This window comes from Podarcis bocagei (genome assembly GCF_964188305.1).
Source record: "Podarcis bocagei genome assembly, chromosome: 2".
NCBI classification, from domain to species: Eukaryota; Metazoa; Chordata; class Lepidosauria; order Squamata; family Lacertidae; genus Podarcis; species Podarcis bocagei.
The window spans coordinates 73,093,541-73,109,556 of record NC_138126.1 but is presented as its reverse complement, the minus strand read 5'-3'; the positions used below and the strand labels follow the sequence as shown (position 1 = coordinate 73,109,556).

At 42.5% G+C, this 16,016-nt stretch overlaps 1 protein-coding gene across 1 annotated transcript; it reads right to left on the bottom strand.

Moving 5' to 3' along the window:
* Positions 1–15,430: 15,430 nt before the first annotated feature.
* Positions 15,431–15,751, bottom strand: SMIM32 (small integral membrane protein 32; the record flags this gene model as incomplete). Its single annotated transcript, XM_081183889.1, has 1 exon — positions 15,431–15,751. The coding sequence occupies one exon, from the start codon at positions 15,749–15,751 to the stop codon at positions 15,431–15,433; it is 321 nt and encodes a 106-aa protein (XP_081040015.1).
* Positions 15,752–16,016: the final 265 nt, after the last annotated feature.

The window sequence follows — 16,016 nt, the reverse complement described above, 5'->3', positions numbered from 1 at the left end:
CTGTTCCCTCCCTAGGAGGGTGTGATGCCCACCACTTTGAAGAAAGGGGTGGTATAGCTGCTGAAGAAGCTCTTCCTGGGCATATTGGATATCTATCGTCCAGTGGTCAGTTTCCCTTTTGGGGGGCAAGGTGGTTGCAGTGGTTGTGGTTGACCAACTGCAGATGTAGTTGGATTCAGTGGGCTATCCAGACCCATTTCAGTCACAGCTGGGGGTGTGATGCAGAAACAGTCCTGGTTGTCCTGCTCCTTTGCTTCAGAAAGAATTGCGGGGAGTGTACCCTGCTGATTCCTTTTAATTTCTCTGCAGCTTTTGGTGATGTCGATCATGGTATCTTCCTGGAGCGACTCTGTGTTGGAGGCACTGTATTGCATTGGTTCTTCTAATGCCTGCAGTGTTGTTTCCAAAGAGTAGCATTAAAGGACTACTACTTGGACCCATGGCATTTACGCTGTAGTGCCCCTCTTGTCCCCCAAGTAAGTGGTGTACAGAATTAAAACACAAGCCATAAAGCAATACAGTTGTGCCCCGCAAGACGAATGCCTCGCAAGACGAAAAACTCGCTAGACGAAAGGGTTTTCCGTTTTTGCGTTGCTTCGCTAGACGAATTTCCCTATGGGCTTGCTTCGCAAGACGAAAACGCGCTTTTTTTAAAAAGCCGCTTGAAGAGGCGCAGTTGCGACGGACCGTGCTTTGCAAGACGAAAAACATCGCAAGACGAAAAGACTTGCGGAACGAATTATTTTCGTCTTGCGAGGCACCACTGTGCCAGTGTAAAACTCAAATCAGCAATCACTGCAAAGTGTCTCCAATCACAGTTTTCTGCTGCATTTGGTGTCCAGCATAAAAGTCCTGGGAGTTGGGCACGCCTGCTAACAGCACCTCTGGCTGTGGAAGAATAAAGGTGTGAGCTTTAGTGAGCTTGTTTTCATCCCCGCCAGCACCCATTGGATGCTCTCGGGCATCTCAATTTTGTCCAACGCTCGCTTGTTTGAAGAAGGGGGGGGGGATAATTTAAGCTGGAATTTCTGACTTGTGACAGCAAGTCGCTTTGCACCTCACAGTGAGTGCTAACTCCTCATCACCCAGGTGGCAGTGCCATCAATCGACAGGCGCTTTGTGTGGATTGAGTAAGTACAGCAAATCTAGAACGATTCCTACAGGAAGAGCGTTTTGCGTGGGTCAAAAATATTGAATTTCCCCTTTTAATGTGCCAGCTTCAGTAAGCTTTGGAGCTGAGTTGACAAAATATTTACAGAGCTTCGTATTCATCTTGCTTAAGCCACGGTTGGCATATAAAACATTTTTAAAACGCAGCCCGTCAGTGAAACTGGCCTTGCTAGCAAATCAGTTTAATTGGGTTCTTAAATCATCGAACTTCAAGCTTATCCAAGGCATTTCAACTGTCTGGCAGTGTGTGTTTTTAAATCTGTGAGGGTTTCAAATGCAATATTTATCTGAATTGTGAAGGGGAGGAGGAGAGCAGGTGTTTTATGAAGCACCAGACTCAACATTTTTGCTTAATTGGAATCTTTAGTCTTTGGAATGCTCTTTTTATTGAGATAGCTTTTGTTACATATTTCTATCCCATAATAATTAGTCAAAATAACGCCCAGCCCTAGAGCAGCTAAAGTGAGTAGATAATACCATGCATGTAATCAAGTCAATGGGTGAGACCATCTCTCTCCCCTCCTCTACCTATTCTATTGACTTGGGGTGGATGAGATATAAAATGATCACTGAAATCTCTGAATAACCCATGGTTCAGTTTCAATGGTCTTATTGAACTCTGAAAGATACATTTTAAATCCAACCCAAAGTTTTAATGCAGAGACACCTGGAATTAAATTCCATTGAAATGAACGTGTTCAGGCTTGACTCACACTTGGATGTTTGATAGTCCACAGCAGTCACTTGCTTGCATGAATGGACCATCACAGACAGCATGTGCACGTTGCCTCATTCTTCAACGCTTTTCAATTGATACAGTTCACACATTCAGTTACCATTGATTAAAAGACTTCTATACTGCGCTTTGTCAATAATACCAGGGTAGTTGCCATTGCAGTACAATATAATCAACACATTACAGTATAAGAAAATGCATCACAATCCACAGAAGACCAGCCAGATACCACCCAGGCTCAATTATTTACTGCCCATAAATGTATGTATTGTACATGTGTGTATAAAGTAGTATGTATAAAGTAGCTGAATGTAGCAGACTCCTTTGAAATTTTTATTTCATAAAATTTATGCACTGCTTGATTGTAAAACAGACAAAAAAAAATCTCAAAGTGGTTTAGAAAAAAGATAAAATGATAAAATTGTCACTAAGGAAAATCAACAATAAATGTTTTTCGCAGGCGCCAAAATGAGTACAGTGAAGGTGCCGTTCTGATATCAATAGGCAGGGAGTTCCAAAGTCTAGATGCTGCCATTTTCCTTTTGTGAAGAGAGAGTCCATAGGCACTCATATGCAGGCTATCTATCTGCTGATGGCAGAGCAGGGGTGCACTGTTAGCCCCATCAGCTCTTCATGTACTATTCAAGGTTGTCTGCAGAGAAATCCAAATGCTGGAGACCTACTCATCAGTTGTGTATATAGAACTGGTTTTGCATGGTGCTTTGTGTTTTATAACAGTTTGGTTTGTTTTTGTAACTGCAGCCAGCCCTGGGACCTTATGGTAAAGGGGTAGGTAAGAAATTGAATAAAATAACAAATAGATAAGTAACACATGAACAGGCTACACTGCATTTATAAACCAGCACTTATTTTTCATGTACATACATCCAGGAGTGCGTCCGCTTTGTTGCTTGGGAAGGTTATTGAGCTTTCTCTGGTTGGCTTACTTACAAGCTCTGAAATTTTTTTGTTTCAAAAATAGCATGTTTATCTGTGGAAGAAATGTCCTGGCATGTGTTCTTCAGAAACTGTTGGCATGAGTAATCAGCAAGCAGGGCTCTACTTATAGCGCTGGGCTCTAATTTTAAGGAAGAAATGAAAATCTCCCAATTCTGTGATGCCAACAAAGGTGTCTTCTCCATCCATTTGCAAAAATAGAATCCTAAAAATTACTCAGGCTGTTCAATTCCGCTTGGCAATATTATTGAACATTGTGTTAGACTAACATTTATATGTGGTGATGTTTGTCTCTGGAATTGCTGCAGGGTTGAGGCCTGTTGTTATTAGATTCCCCCCCTCAACATGAGCTCCCAGGGAAAGTTAAAAGAATTGAAACATAGAATATGTTTCAGAAGCAATCAAGAGGGTAAGGTGGGTGTCTATAGCTATATCCTTGGGATCAGTAGTTACCTCTTCTGCATACAATGAATTTACAGTACAGTGGTACCTTGGCTTTCAAACTTAATCTGTTCCAGGAATCCGTTTGACTCCTGACACCATTCGAAAACTAAGGTGTGGCTTCCGATTGGCTGCAGGAGCTTCCAAAAAAGTTCGCACGTGCGGGTTTGTGGCGTTTGGGAGCCGATTTGTTCGGGAGCCAAGCCGTTCGACAGCCAAGGTACCACTGTACTTCCTGTTGTACGTCTGTCAACATAAAGATATTGGGTGGTTTCTAGAGTTGCCTTTCTGCAGGTGGGAGGGTTCCTTCTGTTCTTACCAGAGATTGCACTCCAGTGGAGGCTCCTGAGGGAGAAAGGGATAGGAAGCGATAATGCCCTACAACCACCACCCTTTCACCACTGGTGGAATGAGCAGAAATGCTGCCCCACTGCAGTGTGGGTCTCCCATGAATGGAGTTACACTCAGCTGAACTCTGGGATGAGGACCAGTAGTTGGAGCACTGAACAGAACTTGAAATGGTAAGAAAGGAGGGCCCTGAATCAGCTTCTGAAGATGACTCAGGACTAGGGCTAAACTAGTGTATAGGGCCAGCTCATCCATGAGGCGGCCCCCTCAAACAGTGGAATCCCGTGGGGTGGTGCTCCTGTGAGTGCCCCCCTCCCATCCCTGCCACCACTGCCAGGGTTGTGTGGTGGCAGCTTCTGGAATTATCTCAACACTCACAAGATCTCATGGAACTCTTGAGATACTACCAGAAGTCACAGCTTCACAACTCTGGTAAGCGAGGCTTCGGTGAGGGAGGTGGCACCTTCCTGTTCTGCTTCAGGTGGCTAAACAGGTCAGGTCGCCTCTGCTAGTGTACCTCTCAGTTTACCCACTTCAGAACTGAGAAATAAGAGCCGTGAGTACAAGCCAAGGTAGCGACAAGTGCTCAACAGCTGTATTCTCCTTTGCATTGAGGGTAGAGGGACATTTGCTGGCCTAAGGTTGGGTTAAGCTAGGCCGATTTGGACCGGCAAATCCCATCAAACCTTCACCTGCGTACTGTTCACACAGGGTAACTGTCTCCATTCTACCCTCTCAGCTCCCTCAAATAGGTTTGCTTATTTTGATCATGCATGCCCTATCCTTTCAATGCATTTGCATCACTCACGGTGACTCACAGTGATTAAAAACAAAGCAATCCAATGAAAGAAGTAGAACAAAAGTGTAAGAACAGAGATCAGTTTGGTAAATAGCATTCCAAAATGATAGCCTACGAACATCATATCAAAAGCATGACAAATCTTTACCAGGCGTGTTTTAATCAGTTAACAGAAACCGTGGAAGAGCAGGGTTCAATGGATCTCATGGGGAAGGCATGCCACAATCTGAGAGTGGCTGCTGAGAGGTTCCTCTTAGCATGTTTCAGCCAGTGATGAGTGATGGAAAAGAAAGACCTTTCCAATAGATCTCAGGGAGTGGGCAGGCTGATAGAGGAGATGGACTCTCAAGTAACCTGCATGAGTCAAATAGTTGTTTTTTAATTTGTATAATCTTAGCAGGGGCTTCTCATGAAAAGTAACTGCACTTGAGAATTTACCCTACACCACTGAGAACAGAACCTCAGAATGGGTATAATACATACTTTGGACCAACCATAGCCAGCAAGATTTCTCTCTCTCTCTCTCTCTCTCTCTCTCTCTCTCTCTCTCCCTCCCTCCCTCCCTCCCTCCCTCCAGGTAAATGAGGAAAGTGGGTGATGGAGATAACTCAGGGGCATGGCAAAATGCACAACAACTCCACCCTGCCTTAGGGTTGGGCATCTAAACTTAAATGCATGAGTGGCACGTCCGATTGAAAACCTTGCAGTCTTATTTAAAAAATCAACAATTTGGCTCACAAATCTGTTGTAGCAAGATAACATTAATGATTGATTCTGGCTAAATAATATGAATATGTGTGGGATTAAATTAGTTTAGTCCACTTTTTTGCTTAAAATTTTTATCTACATTTTAATATATAGGTATATATAAAAAATAAAATGCAACAAAGAAATTTATCATCCTCAATGCAGAATGACGGCTATGCGGGGGTTACTCTATTTCTTATTGCATTTACTCTGGACACCCTTTTTATTTTAAACATATTTTATGGGCTGGAGGAGACAGATTATATCTTTACTCTCCAAGATAAGCTATTTAAAAAAAACACACCAAAAAGCCTATGCTCCACTTTTTAGCTTTGAAATAAATATTCATCTCATTTTAAATCACTTTCTTTCACTTAAGCAAAAGAAATATCCTCAAATAGGTAATTATTGCTGAGAAATGGGTGGATGAGGACATGCTTTTCATCTCTCTTCCTCTCTCCACTGTGGGTATTTTAACCAACCAACCAACCATCCCGCCTCCCCAAAAAGTATTTCTAAAATAGGCTTAACCAAGTAATTGAAACTCAATGGAGTAAATGGCTTTAATTAGTGGACTGGCACCTATCCAAACTAGGGAGCTCTTTTCACAGCCTTTACATATTTACTCAGAAGCCCCACTGAGTTCAGTGCCTACTCCTAGGCAGGTGGGAGCAGGATTGCAGCCTTGATAACTATAGCCCTGGTAAGCATTAGCTAAGTGTGTAGGTTCTTATGTGTAGTTGTGGGTCATCAGTGGGGATACTAGCCCGTGGAGGGTGGTGCCCATTGGCAATGATAGGGCAGAAGTCTAGAAGGCCAAACGTAGGTGGAGTCAGAGCCAATTAATTGAACTTTTGTCTCCATTGTCCTCTGCTGAGTCCTACAAGGGCAAAATTGAGACTTAAGAAGGAGGGAGCAGACAAAGCCCCCCTCTGGGCTGGTTGCAAGTAAGAAGGCAAGTGGACTAGGAGGAATCAAAGACTGAGGTTGGTGGGGCAGTGACGCATTTGCCCTAAAGGATTAGCCTCCACTGGCCCAAACTCTGTCCACCTTCCATGCCAATTTTTGTCTCCTCCCAAGGAGTTAGAAGTCTGCACTGAGGAATTGCTTGTATATATGGCGGTTCCCCGTGCTTTTTGAAATTTTCAGTGTGTTCCTCCGCACTGACCCTCCTTCACACACATTACCAAACACTATAGTTTCCATGTTTGGTAACACCTGATGAGGGCAGTAGCGGATTGTAGCTTGGTCTTACTAAATTCACTAGCCTGCATATAGTATATAACACTTTCTGCATCTGCATTGGAATTGTTTTCATAGCTTTTGAACTTTTTCTTTTTTAAAAAAAAACACTAATTAAATTTTCCATTTTAACAATCCAATCAAATCACATTAAATATTCCAAATTATACAAATACATATAATATATTCCACATATTCTGCCAAATTATACATTTTTGCTTTTGAACTGTTTCATTTGTTATATCGCTTGTCTTTTCTCCACTTGGGGCATCTTTGGGAGCAAGAGCAGGATATAAATTTAATCCATCATAAATAATAGTAAAATTCATGTTACAATGTGTGCTAGAAACTCAGATGCTGTACCCTAGATATAAAGAGCTGGCAAGCCAAGCCATTTGATCTGTCCAAGTGCTTGTCTCTATGATTCAGAAGAAGCCTCTGAGCAAGATCTGAGAATGTGACTTGGTCACGGTGCACCTGACCACGGTGCTGTGTGTGCGCGCCAATTCCATGGTGTGAATCGGTAGAGAGTTCTGTGAGTGCTTAGCTTCATTGTCACAGCCCATTCAGATGTGTGAGTCATTACTTAATGTTGCTGTACTGTTCAAGGAATGAACCCAAGATATGAGCCAATCTCCTCTGATTGATCAGTCTGGCTCCTGGAGCCATATGCTTATGCAGGGACGTTAAGTGCCAAGAATCCTGGATCTGATAAAAGCATTTAAGGATAGAAGCAACAGGTAAATTGGCTGGGAAGGGAAGGTATAAGGAGATGGTAGTTCGAGCAGCAGGATTTTGGAACGTCATCATTGGTACTTAACGCCCATTACTAAGACAGGAATTCATACCTTTTTCTGAGTAACAGTGATTTATGCTTAGGAGCGTGGGAGTAGAAGAGGGCAAAGCTGTTTTGGTGTAGATTATTCTGAACTTTCAAACAATGCAGCCTTTGGGATTCAATGAAATGGGAATCTCAATCATGATGAGGGCTGGCCCTACCGTTTGGTAGAGGGAGGCAGCAGATGTTGGGGTTGAGGAGCTGCAGTGAGCTGGTGGAGGGCAAAGCTGTCTGGAGGACAAAGCCTTCTTCCATTCACCCTCTAAGCTAATATGCTGTCTTCAGGAGGATGTTTTCTTGCTACCAGGATTGAAATAAGATTTAACCGTCCTACTGGTTGGCTTCTGTGGAGCGGGGATTGTGGCAACTTGAGGTTTGCTTCAGGCAACTTAATGTCTTGGGCTGGTCCTGATCATGAAAATAAAAAGCCAATGGGCTATTGCTGGCATGGGTCCCATTGATTTCAATGGGTCTGCTCTAAGCATGCTCTACGTCTCAGCCCAATCCATTCTTTCACTTTATGTGCTATAATGATAACGAGACTAATGTGGTGATTATTTTTTTAAAATACTGTAAAAATGTTCGTATATAGATGACTATTAACTTCATATTAATGAAAAGAAATTGCCATTAAAATAAATGGGATCAAAGCAGGTTTTAATGACAGTTGTTTCCTATTAAGTAGGCTTAAATTGTCTGCAGACAACATATCCTTGACTTATTCGGGGTTAAATATATAGTAACTGTTAGCAAAGGATTCTGTTTTCTGTGTCTCCATTTGAATTTGCTTAAAATCACCACCTTGCACTGAGATGGGGGACTGCAGTACGGGCTCTTCTTAGTCTAATGAAAATGGTTCTCTTAGAATGGAGAGGTGATGCACAGAAACCCCGATGAAATAATTCAATGGATTTGTTATGGTTCCACACTATGATCTCATCATCTCTTAAGATAATTGCATTTGTACCAAAGGATGCATAAAAGTATTGCTCTGGATATTGGTAGAACAAAAAAAGGTTACAAGCACCAAATTTACACAGCTAATTTGCATTATGGGTTTGAGGAAAGCAATAACTGAAACTACTGGAAACTTAAGTGCTTAATCCAGCTTTATTTCAATACATTAATCTAGCTCCAGTGACTATTGGCCACAGGAAATGGCTATTAAATATTACCAAACCAATGCTTGCACCAAATAATGCAGTTTCTGATGCATACATGGCTCTGAGCCCCCTTTGGCTTTGGCTGGGGAGGGCGGGATATAAGTAAAAATTTGTTTATTATTATTATTACAATACCAACAGCCATTCAGAGCTGAAAGTTTTGCCTTCTGTACTGGCTAGTCATGCTGTTCTTTGTTTTCAGGGCTGTGTGGGGAGGCAAGAAACAGGTAGCCAGGAATCACATCTACTGTATTTGGTTACTTTTGGAGGGCAAGAACACTGGAGACTGAGCATGTTTATGCAAGCTGAGTGGAGGCATGCAGCTTAGCACTTCTACAGACAGAAGATCCCAAATCCTTTATCTCCAGCAAAGCACCCAGCTATGGCTTATTGTCTTGCTTTGCCTGGGACAGTCCTTTGTTTGAAGGCATCCTCTGAAGAGCTGTCTGGTCCAAGTATGGCTTAAAGGGAAGAGGGAGGTTTAGGGCCTTGAAGGCACCTGTCAGCAGTTAGTGCCTGGACAGCAGACCCCCTAAATTCATGGTATCCTGCCAAATAAACTCACAAATAAAATACCATTATCTTTGCTTTGCATTCCCAAACAATGCAAAATCACGCTATAAGTGAGACTTAAGTAAGACATACAAAAAACAACAAATTTTAGGTCAGCTGAGATAGTTTGGGGTGCAGCAGTTTTAATGTGCTGCTGAAGCACAATCTCTAAAGATAAAGAACAACTGAAAATGGCTAGCCTGTGGCCTTCCAGGTGTTGTACTAAAAGTCCCACCAGCCCCAGCCAGCTTGGGTAATGGTCAAGGGGTGATGGGACTTGTTATCCAGCAACATCTAGAGGACCACAGGTCAGGGACCCCTGGCAGATTCAGGTATATCACCTCACCTCAATGAGGTCTTGAATTTCTGTACAGTTTTCCAACCAAAAGGAACAGCCTCTTTGGTTAACATTAATTCCCTGAAGTAAAGAGCGTTGCTGTAGTAAATGAGTTGAGTTGAAGTCTTCTTCACATTACTTTTAAATGTTGTCCACAATGCCCCCTGATATAGCACTTAGCGCATGTAGCAGTCGGGGGTACAATCCAAGCACTGTTCTAGATCTGCATTTTTGTTATATTGCACTTTAAGAAACCAGAATAATCTTGCCTTTGGCACTGAAGAGCCTAACTTTTGAGCACCACCACAAATGTTGTGTTTATTTCCTCTTTTTTTGCACTACAGTCTTTGAGGTTTCAAAGCACAAATAACTAGGTATCGAAATAGACCCACTTTTCACGGGATCATTAAAAAGGAAGTCCTTCATCAAGACAGCATCCAACAGAGCACTGCTGTGTGTTGTGATGGCGAAGAGCTAAAATCCTCCTCCATTTCAATGGGGCCACCCACTCCTATATAAATACCAGGTCCCACTGTACAATGTATCTCTGCAGGAAAGCGGAACTCTTCCCCTGGCTCAGTTTCTCCAGCTGCTAGTCATTGAAATCTGCTTTTGTAAAAGTTGGAAGGCAAGGAACACCCTCAAAACGACCCCACTGACAATTGATTCTCTCCCCCCCTCTATTTTTAACGTTCAGTAAAACGTTTACCAAAAGCACCTTTTTGTACAGGTCATTAAATGAAGGGGGAAATACTGAAATCTCGAAGGTACATTTTGAAGCTGCATTTTTCGACAATGGCTTTCCCTGCTTCAGAAGAGGTTGTCAGCCAGTTTCTGATGTGTAGGGTTTCCTGTTTCACTAACTGATCATTATTGGATCATGTGGTTAAAGATATACTCCTCCTTATAGAGTCTGTTTAATTCAGTACATCTAATTATTAGCATCTTTGGAAGCTTTCCCACCTGAGATCCTTTACCACAGCCTTTCAACAATCTGTTGCCCTTCAGGTGTTTTTGGACTACAACTCCCGTCACCCATCTGGAGGGCAGCAGGGTGGCCAAGGCTACTTTAACAGGAGCCCTGGAGATTGAAGTTGCAGCTTACTAATCACAAAGCATATCCACTCAGGGCCTCAGCTGTGCCTTTCTAATTGCATCTTGGGTGATTGAGACGTGACAGTGTGTGACACACCTACCCATTTGCAATTCTGCTTCTGTTATTTCCCCCCTTCCTCCCCTGCATAATCACTGCAATAATGTATTTTTGCTTAAAGCTACAAAGGCCAGAATAGCACCACTGAGTCTTAAACTGCACGGCCATCCTTTATAATAGAAATAGCTTAAAAGCTGTGACCCGGGAGAAAGAAAATATACAAACTACCCGGGATTTATTCATTTCCTTACAACCTTTTTCTGTTATGGAACATATATTTGCTTCCCAGGAAGTCTCCCATCCGACCACTGACCAAATCCAGCCTTGTGTATATGCTTTCAGACCCATTTGGAGTAGGAATGTTACCTGCTGTTAAATCAGGGAAAATATTGCTACACACCATCCCAATCTCAGAGTGGTGAGAGATTCCAGGTATTCCAGGCGCTCACCCCGGGTTCGTGTTTCCCTTTGGAAAATGAGGCACAGTGAACACTGTGGTATCTTTATGATATATGGTTTATTTATACATATATACAGGGACGCGGGTGGCGCTGTGGGTTAAACCACAGAGCCTAGGACTTGCTGGTCAGAAGGTCAGCGGTTTGAATCCCCGCGACGGGGTGAGCTCCCCTGCTCGGTCCCAGCTCCTGCCAACCTAGCAGTTCGAAAGCACGTCAAAGTGCAAGTAGATAAATAGGTACTGCTCCAGCGGGAAGGTAAACGGCGTTTCCGTGCCCTGCTCTGATTCGCCAGAAGTGGCTTAGTCATGCTGGCCACATGACCCGGAAGCTGTACACCGGCTCCCTCGGCCAATAAAGTGAGATGAGCACCGCAACCCCAGAGTCGGTCATGACTGGACCTAATGGTCAGGGGTCCCTTTACCTTTGCAACCTGCTTACGATGGAGGGGTTCACAGCATCAACACCCCAAAAGTGTCTTCTTTCTCCTATAGCCACAGCCTTGGACTCAAACATAAATCAGCTGTGGCTTTTCCTTTTTCTTTCCATCTTCTCTAGCTTTTCAGCTGGCTGCCTTTCTTCTCTGTGACATCACTCCTGCACCTCTACTCTAAACTCTGGCTTTATCTGTTGAGGGAGGGAGGTCCCCCACCCATTGGCTGCCTCTCACAAGCTCATTGATGCTTATTTCTCTTAATGGCCCATCATCTAGAGGGGCTGAATCCAGAGTAGTCCAATACTTGGCTTAACACCCAAACCTTAATGAAATTCTGACACTTACTGGTTCCAGGAATTTAGAGAAGCCTGGCACCCACAAACTTATCAACAGTATATTGCAGGATAATGTGGTGTTGATATCATGCCAGACAGTCCTTATACTATCAAAATCCAGGCACTCACTGTTGTTTAATTTCTGGCGAAGATCACATAACTCTGTTGTGCCTTGGTATCCAAATGGCTCAAGGCAAAATATGGAACACAAAGGTCAGTGGTGCATCAACACACAATCAGTCTGGCTTTTGTTGATTCAGCCCAAGGCTACATTTCTGTAGGAATTCACTAGCCATTATGTCATTGCTGATTTCAATAGCACTACTCTGATATGGATTCCCACAAGATCATGGCTATGTGTGAGAGAGAACAAATGTGCGCACACATGCATACACATCAAAACAGAGAGAGAGAATATGGCGTCATGCCCAGCACTGCAGCTCCACTGGACAAAATAGAGCCTCTGCCTTCCTGTTCCCCTCCAGTCCTCCCCTCAAAATCTGTTCCCCATCCCAGAGGAGATTTGGGTGGTACATGGGGGAAGCAGCACTATGTGCATGGAAGATTGTATACAAATCTGCTGTTTTACAACAGTGGCCAATCTGCTGTCTCTAGGAAGTCTACAAGGAGATGAAGGCAAAAATTCTTAATCTGGTCCATTCTAAGAAAGCAAGATGAAGAGAGAGAGATCACAGATGCAGTGATAATGTTTTCATTGGCCTCTGGGAACCTCTGACATGTTATTTCATGTCCTCAATGCATTGGTGCCATTTCTTTTCCCCACTGCAATGGTCGAAGCACTGAAGGGGAAGTGAAAATGCAAGAACACACAGAAGTTGTTCAGACAGGCAATTTGCCTAGTCATTTTGTCTCTTATGTTCTTACTGAAAGTGCTAAATTACCTTGATTTATACAGGTAGCTGTTATTGCCCAAACTGTCAAGTAAAATTGATTTTTTTTTTTTGCATAGCTTCTGTTGATGATTTACTTTAAAAAAAATTAAGAGTACAATATTCGTATTGTGCAAATTTACTATTGCAATTACTTTAGACTATTTTTTAATTGGTGTGTTCAGAATTATGACACTAGTGTCTTAAGTCAGAGGTGATTTAACTCCATGTTTAGGCTGAGTGAAATCTTGGTTGATGATTTAATTGACATCATATACAGAATCATAGCTTAGGAGCCAAACCATTATTAAATAAGTGAGAACATAAAAAAATTAGAAGCTTGTTCTGTGTCTGCAAGTACCAAGATGTATAAACAACAGAACAGCCTGCAAGGCTTTTCAGATATTTCTTTTCAATTTTAACACACAGATCAGCAAATGCAAACACATTTTAAGGCACACAATTTTTTAGTCTTACACAGTTTGGTGTTTCTCTGAGTTTAGCTCATCACCGTTCCTCCTTAGTAGCAGCAGATCTCAAACCAACACTTCCAGAATATTCAAGTCTTTGTGCCTGGAATCTTTTATCTGAACATGCCTAGAAGGAATCTTTTATACATGCAAACTGTTACTCTCTACCGAACACTATGTAGTTCCCAGAATCAACAGCAAACCTGACACCTGTGTCTGTCTTGTGGAAATTCCTCACCACTGCAGTGCTTGCGAGTGAGAAAAGCCATACAAAATGCTCCCTTCTTTTCTAAAAGATATTACTATTGCTCAATAAATTGTGATCCACAGCAATCCTAGCTTTTGATTAGTTGCCAGCTTGAGGTCTAGATTTGATTTAAATCCTCTGCACTTGCATGTATATTGTCATTTTGATGTGTAGACCAACATAGCCAACTTACACACCCACTGACATTCTTATCATTGTAGCCTCCTCAATCGCTAAGGAGCAACACAGGCATAAGAAGCTGTAGCAACTGTACTTACATCTTATGTTTGTGCGGCTAGACATGCTTATCACATATATTGATTTCACACTGGAGTAGCTGAGTTCACACCCCATGTGTACTACGTCTGCATATTGAGATGTGCTCATTCATGTTCATGACTTGGCAAGGATCTTCGAATCCTAGTTAGTGATAACAGGCCATCAAAATGCAGGTTTTATTATAATACTTGAGGTTTCAGATCAAAGCCATAAATAACTCCAGTGTCCTCCATGGTACTGATGAGCAAGTTAAAAACACACTTGCGGTTTGTGATGGAAGCAACCTATCTATCAGCTTGTTATAGCAGTTATATGATCACTGACAAATAGGCTGGTCTGTTTTAATAATAATATTGTGCTTTAATCCTGGAAGAAAAAAGGGGTCGGGCTGCAATCCTAAACCTATTTACCTGGGAGTTAGTGCTACTGAATGCAGTGGGACTTTCCTCTTGCGCTAACATGGTTAGAATTGTAGCCTTAATAGTACTGAATTAACCAGTTTAATATGTTTTATATCTTTCTATTTTTTGAATTTTGCACCAGTGGCTTAACATTCTCCCTCTCTTTTCATTACAGTGTAACCTTTAAAAAAAAACACCTCACTAGGTGACAACATTCTTATTAGTCATCCTCCTCCAGTTCATTTCAATTCTTAATTGAGTAATTTTATCCCCTTGTAAACATTTAACCATTATTAGTTTAAAGCCACAGGTCTTTTCTTTGGCTTAACAAAGAAAAGGACAATATATGTAAGATAAAAAGTCTAAACAGACTTAGGGGGAAATGTGTGCAGTGAAACAAACTGCAAAAAAGTTATGGAATACCCCTTTTCTTTAGTTAGTGCTAGATAGTCATGGTTTGTGGGTTTTATATTTTATTACTTGGAGGCCTTATCTGTCTCATTGCTCAACACCTTGCAGAATAATGCAGAGAATAGCGATACAAACCTAATTATAACCTCAAAATTTAACACCATAGAAAAAACTTCAATAATGCCAGTTGATGTAACCATAGCAAGCATCCAGCCAGACCTGAGATTTCAGAATGGGCTCCCCCCCCAAAAAAAACTAGAGAGTTCTGGGTGGATGAAAAAACCCTAATTTCCTTGGCAGGGAGCTGCTAAGAATATAGTTGTATCCAATGTTGGTCCTACTTAAGAGTAGACCCATTGGGCCCATTAATTTCAATTGATCTACTCTGAGTAGGACTATCACTTGCTACCATGGACAGCAGCCCCCCAAATCAAGTAAATTAAAAACAACAACAACACTTAACTAACCAACTGCATCACAGATAACTCGGTTCTGCTCCCCCTAACATAAATCTTGCCCATGTCCATGCTCGCTACCACCCATGATTCACAAGTGTAGTCAGTAATGCCATCGCCAGAGGGTAACTGCATGTCTATGTCATCAGTGCAAACATCACTATATGAAAACTGAACTTCGTCAATGTTGAAATTTGCATCCAGGCTTTTAAACTGCAGTCTGAAATACCGTGGTATGTGAACCTTGAGATACATCACAACACCTTACTCATATAAATCCACATTAGCTCTTTTTATTTACATCCATTTTTTGCCATGCCTCAAGCAGTCCACGTTATTACCTCCTCCCTCACCACCCGCCTTCCGACAATGTTTCCTCTGGCTTGCTTTAAGAAACATCATATTTACGGTATATGTGGCAGGATTTTGCCCGGGGGCAAATGAAAACAGGATGCCGTTCTACAGTGCGTTGGGTTCGCAAGACCCTTGTATATCACAACAAAGCTCATATTAGACATTCTCTCTCTCTCTCTCTCCCCCCCCCCCAATTTCCTAAGTCTGAGGATTAAACAGCTTGCGTTTTCCACGGGCTCCTCGCTTCTCTCAGCGACCTGTCGTAAGGTAGAGAGGCGAAAAAAGAATTCTTCAGCTGGCAGTTGATGAAAAGTACAATGATGGTCACCGCCAGGAGCAAGAAGAAGAACAGGACGATGTAAGTCACCAGATCCGGCTTATTGATCTCGCCTTCTTTTAACGCCCGGGCGGTCGACATGTAAAGAGCCGACGAGCTGACGGGTCTCTGGGTGCTCCCGACGTAGGGCGTGTTGGTCTGCATGAGGAGGTGAGGGTCAGTCACGCTGGTGGCATTAAGAAATTGCCCATACATTGTCCTGTTCAGATCATCAGGGAAGTCACTGGGTGGGCTTTTCGGGTTTGCTTTTTAAGCCAGGCAGCCACTTTCTGTCCTGGGGAAAGGATCGGGTTATTTCCTTTAAAAAAACTCCTTGAAGATCGCATAAGGCAAGAGCCAGGCTCGAATCAGAGGTAACAAGTTTCTCTCGCTTCTCAATCTTCTTCTTGCTGCCCTTCCTTCTCGGCGCGTCTCGTGTGGACCGGTCGCGTGGAGAGGAGGAAGTTGGCAACTCGAGCAG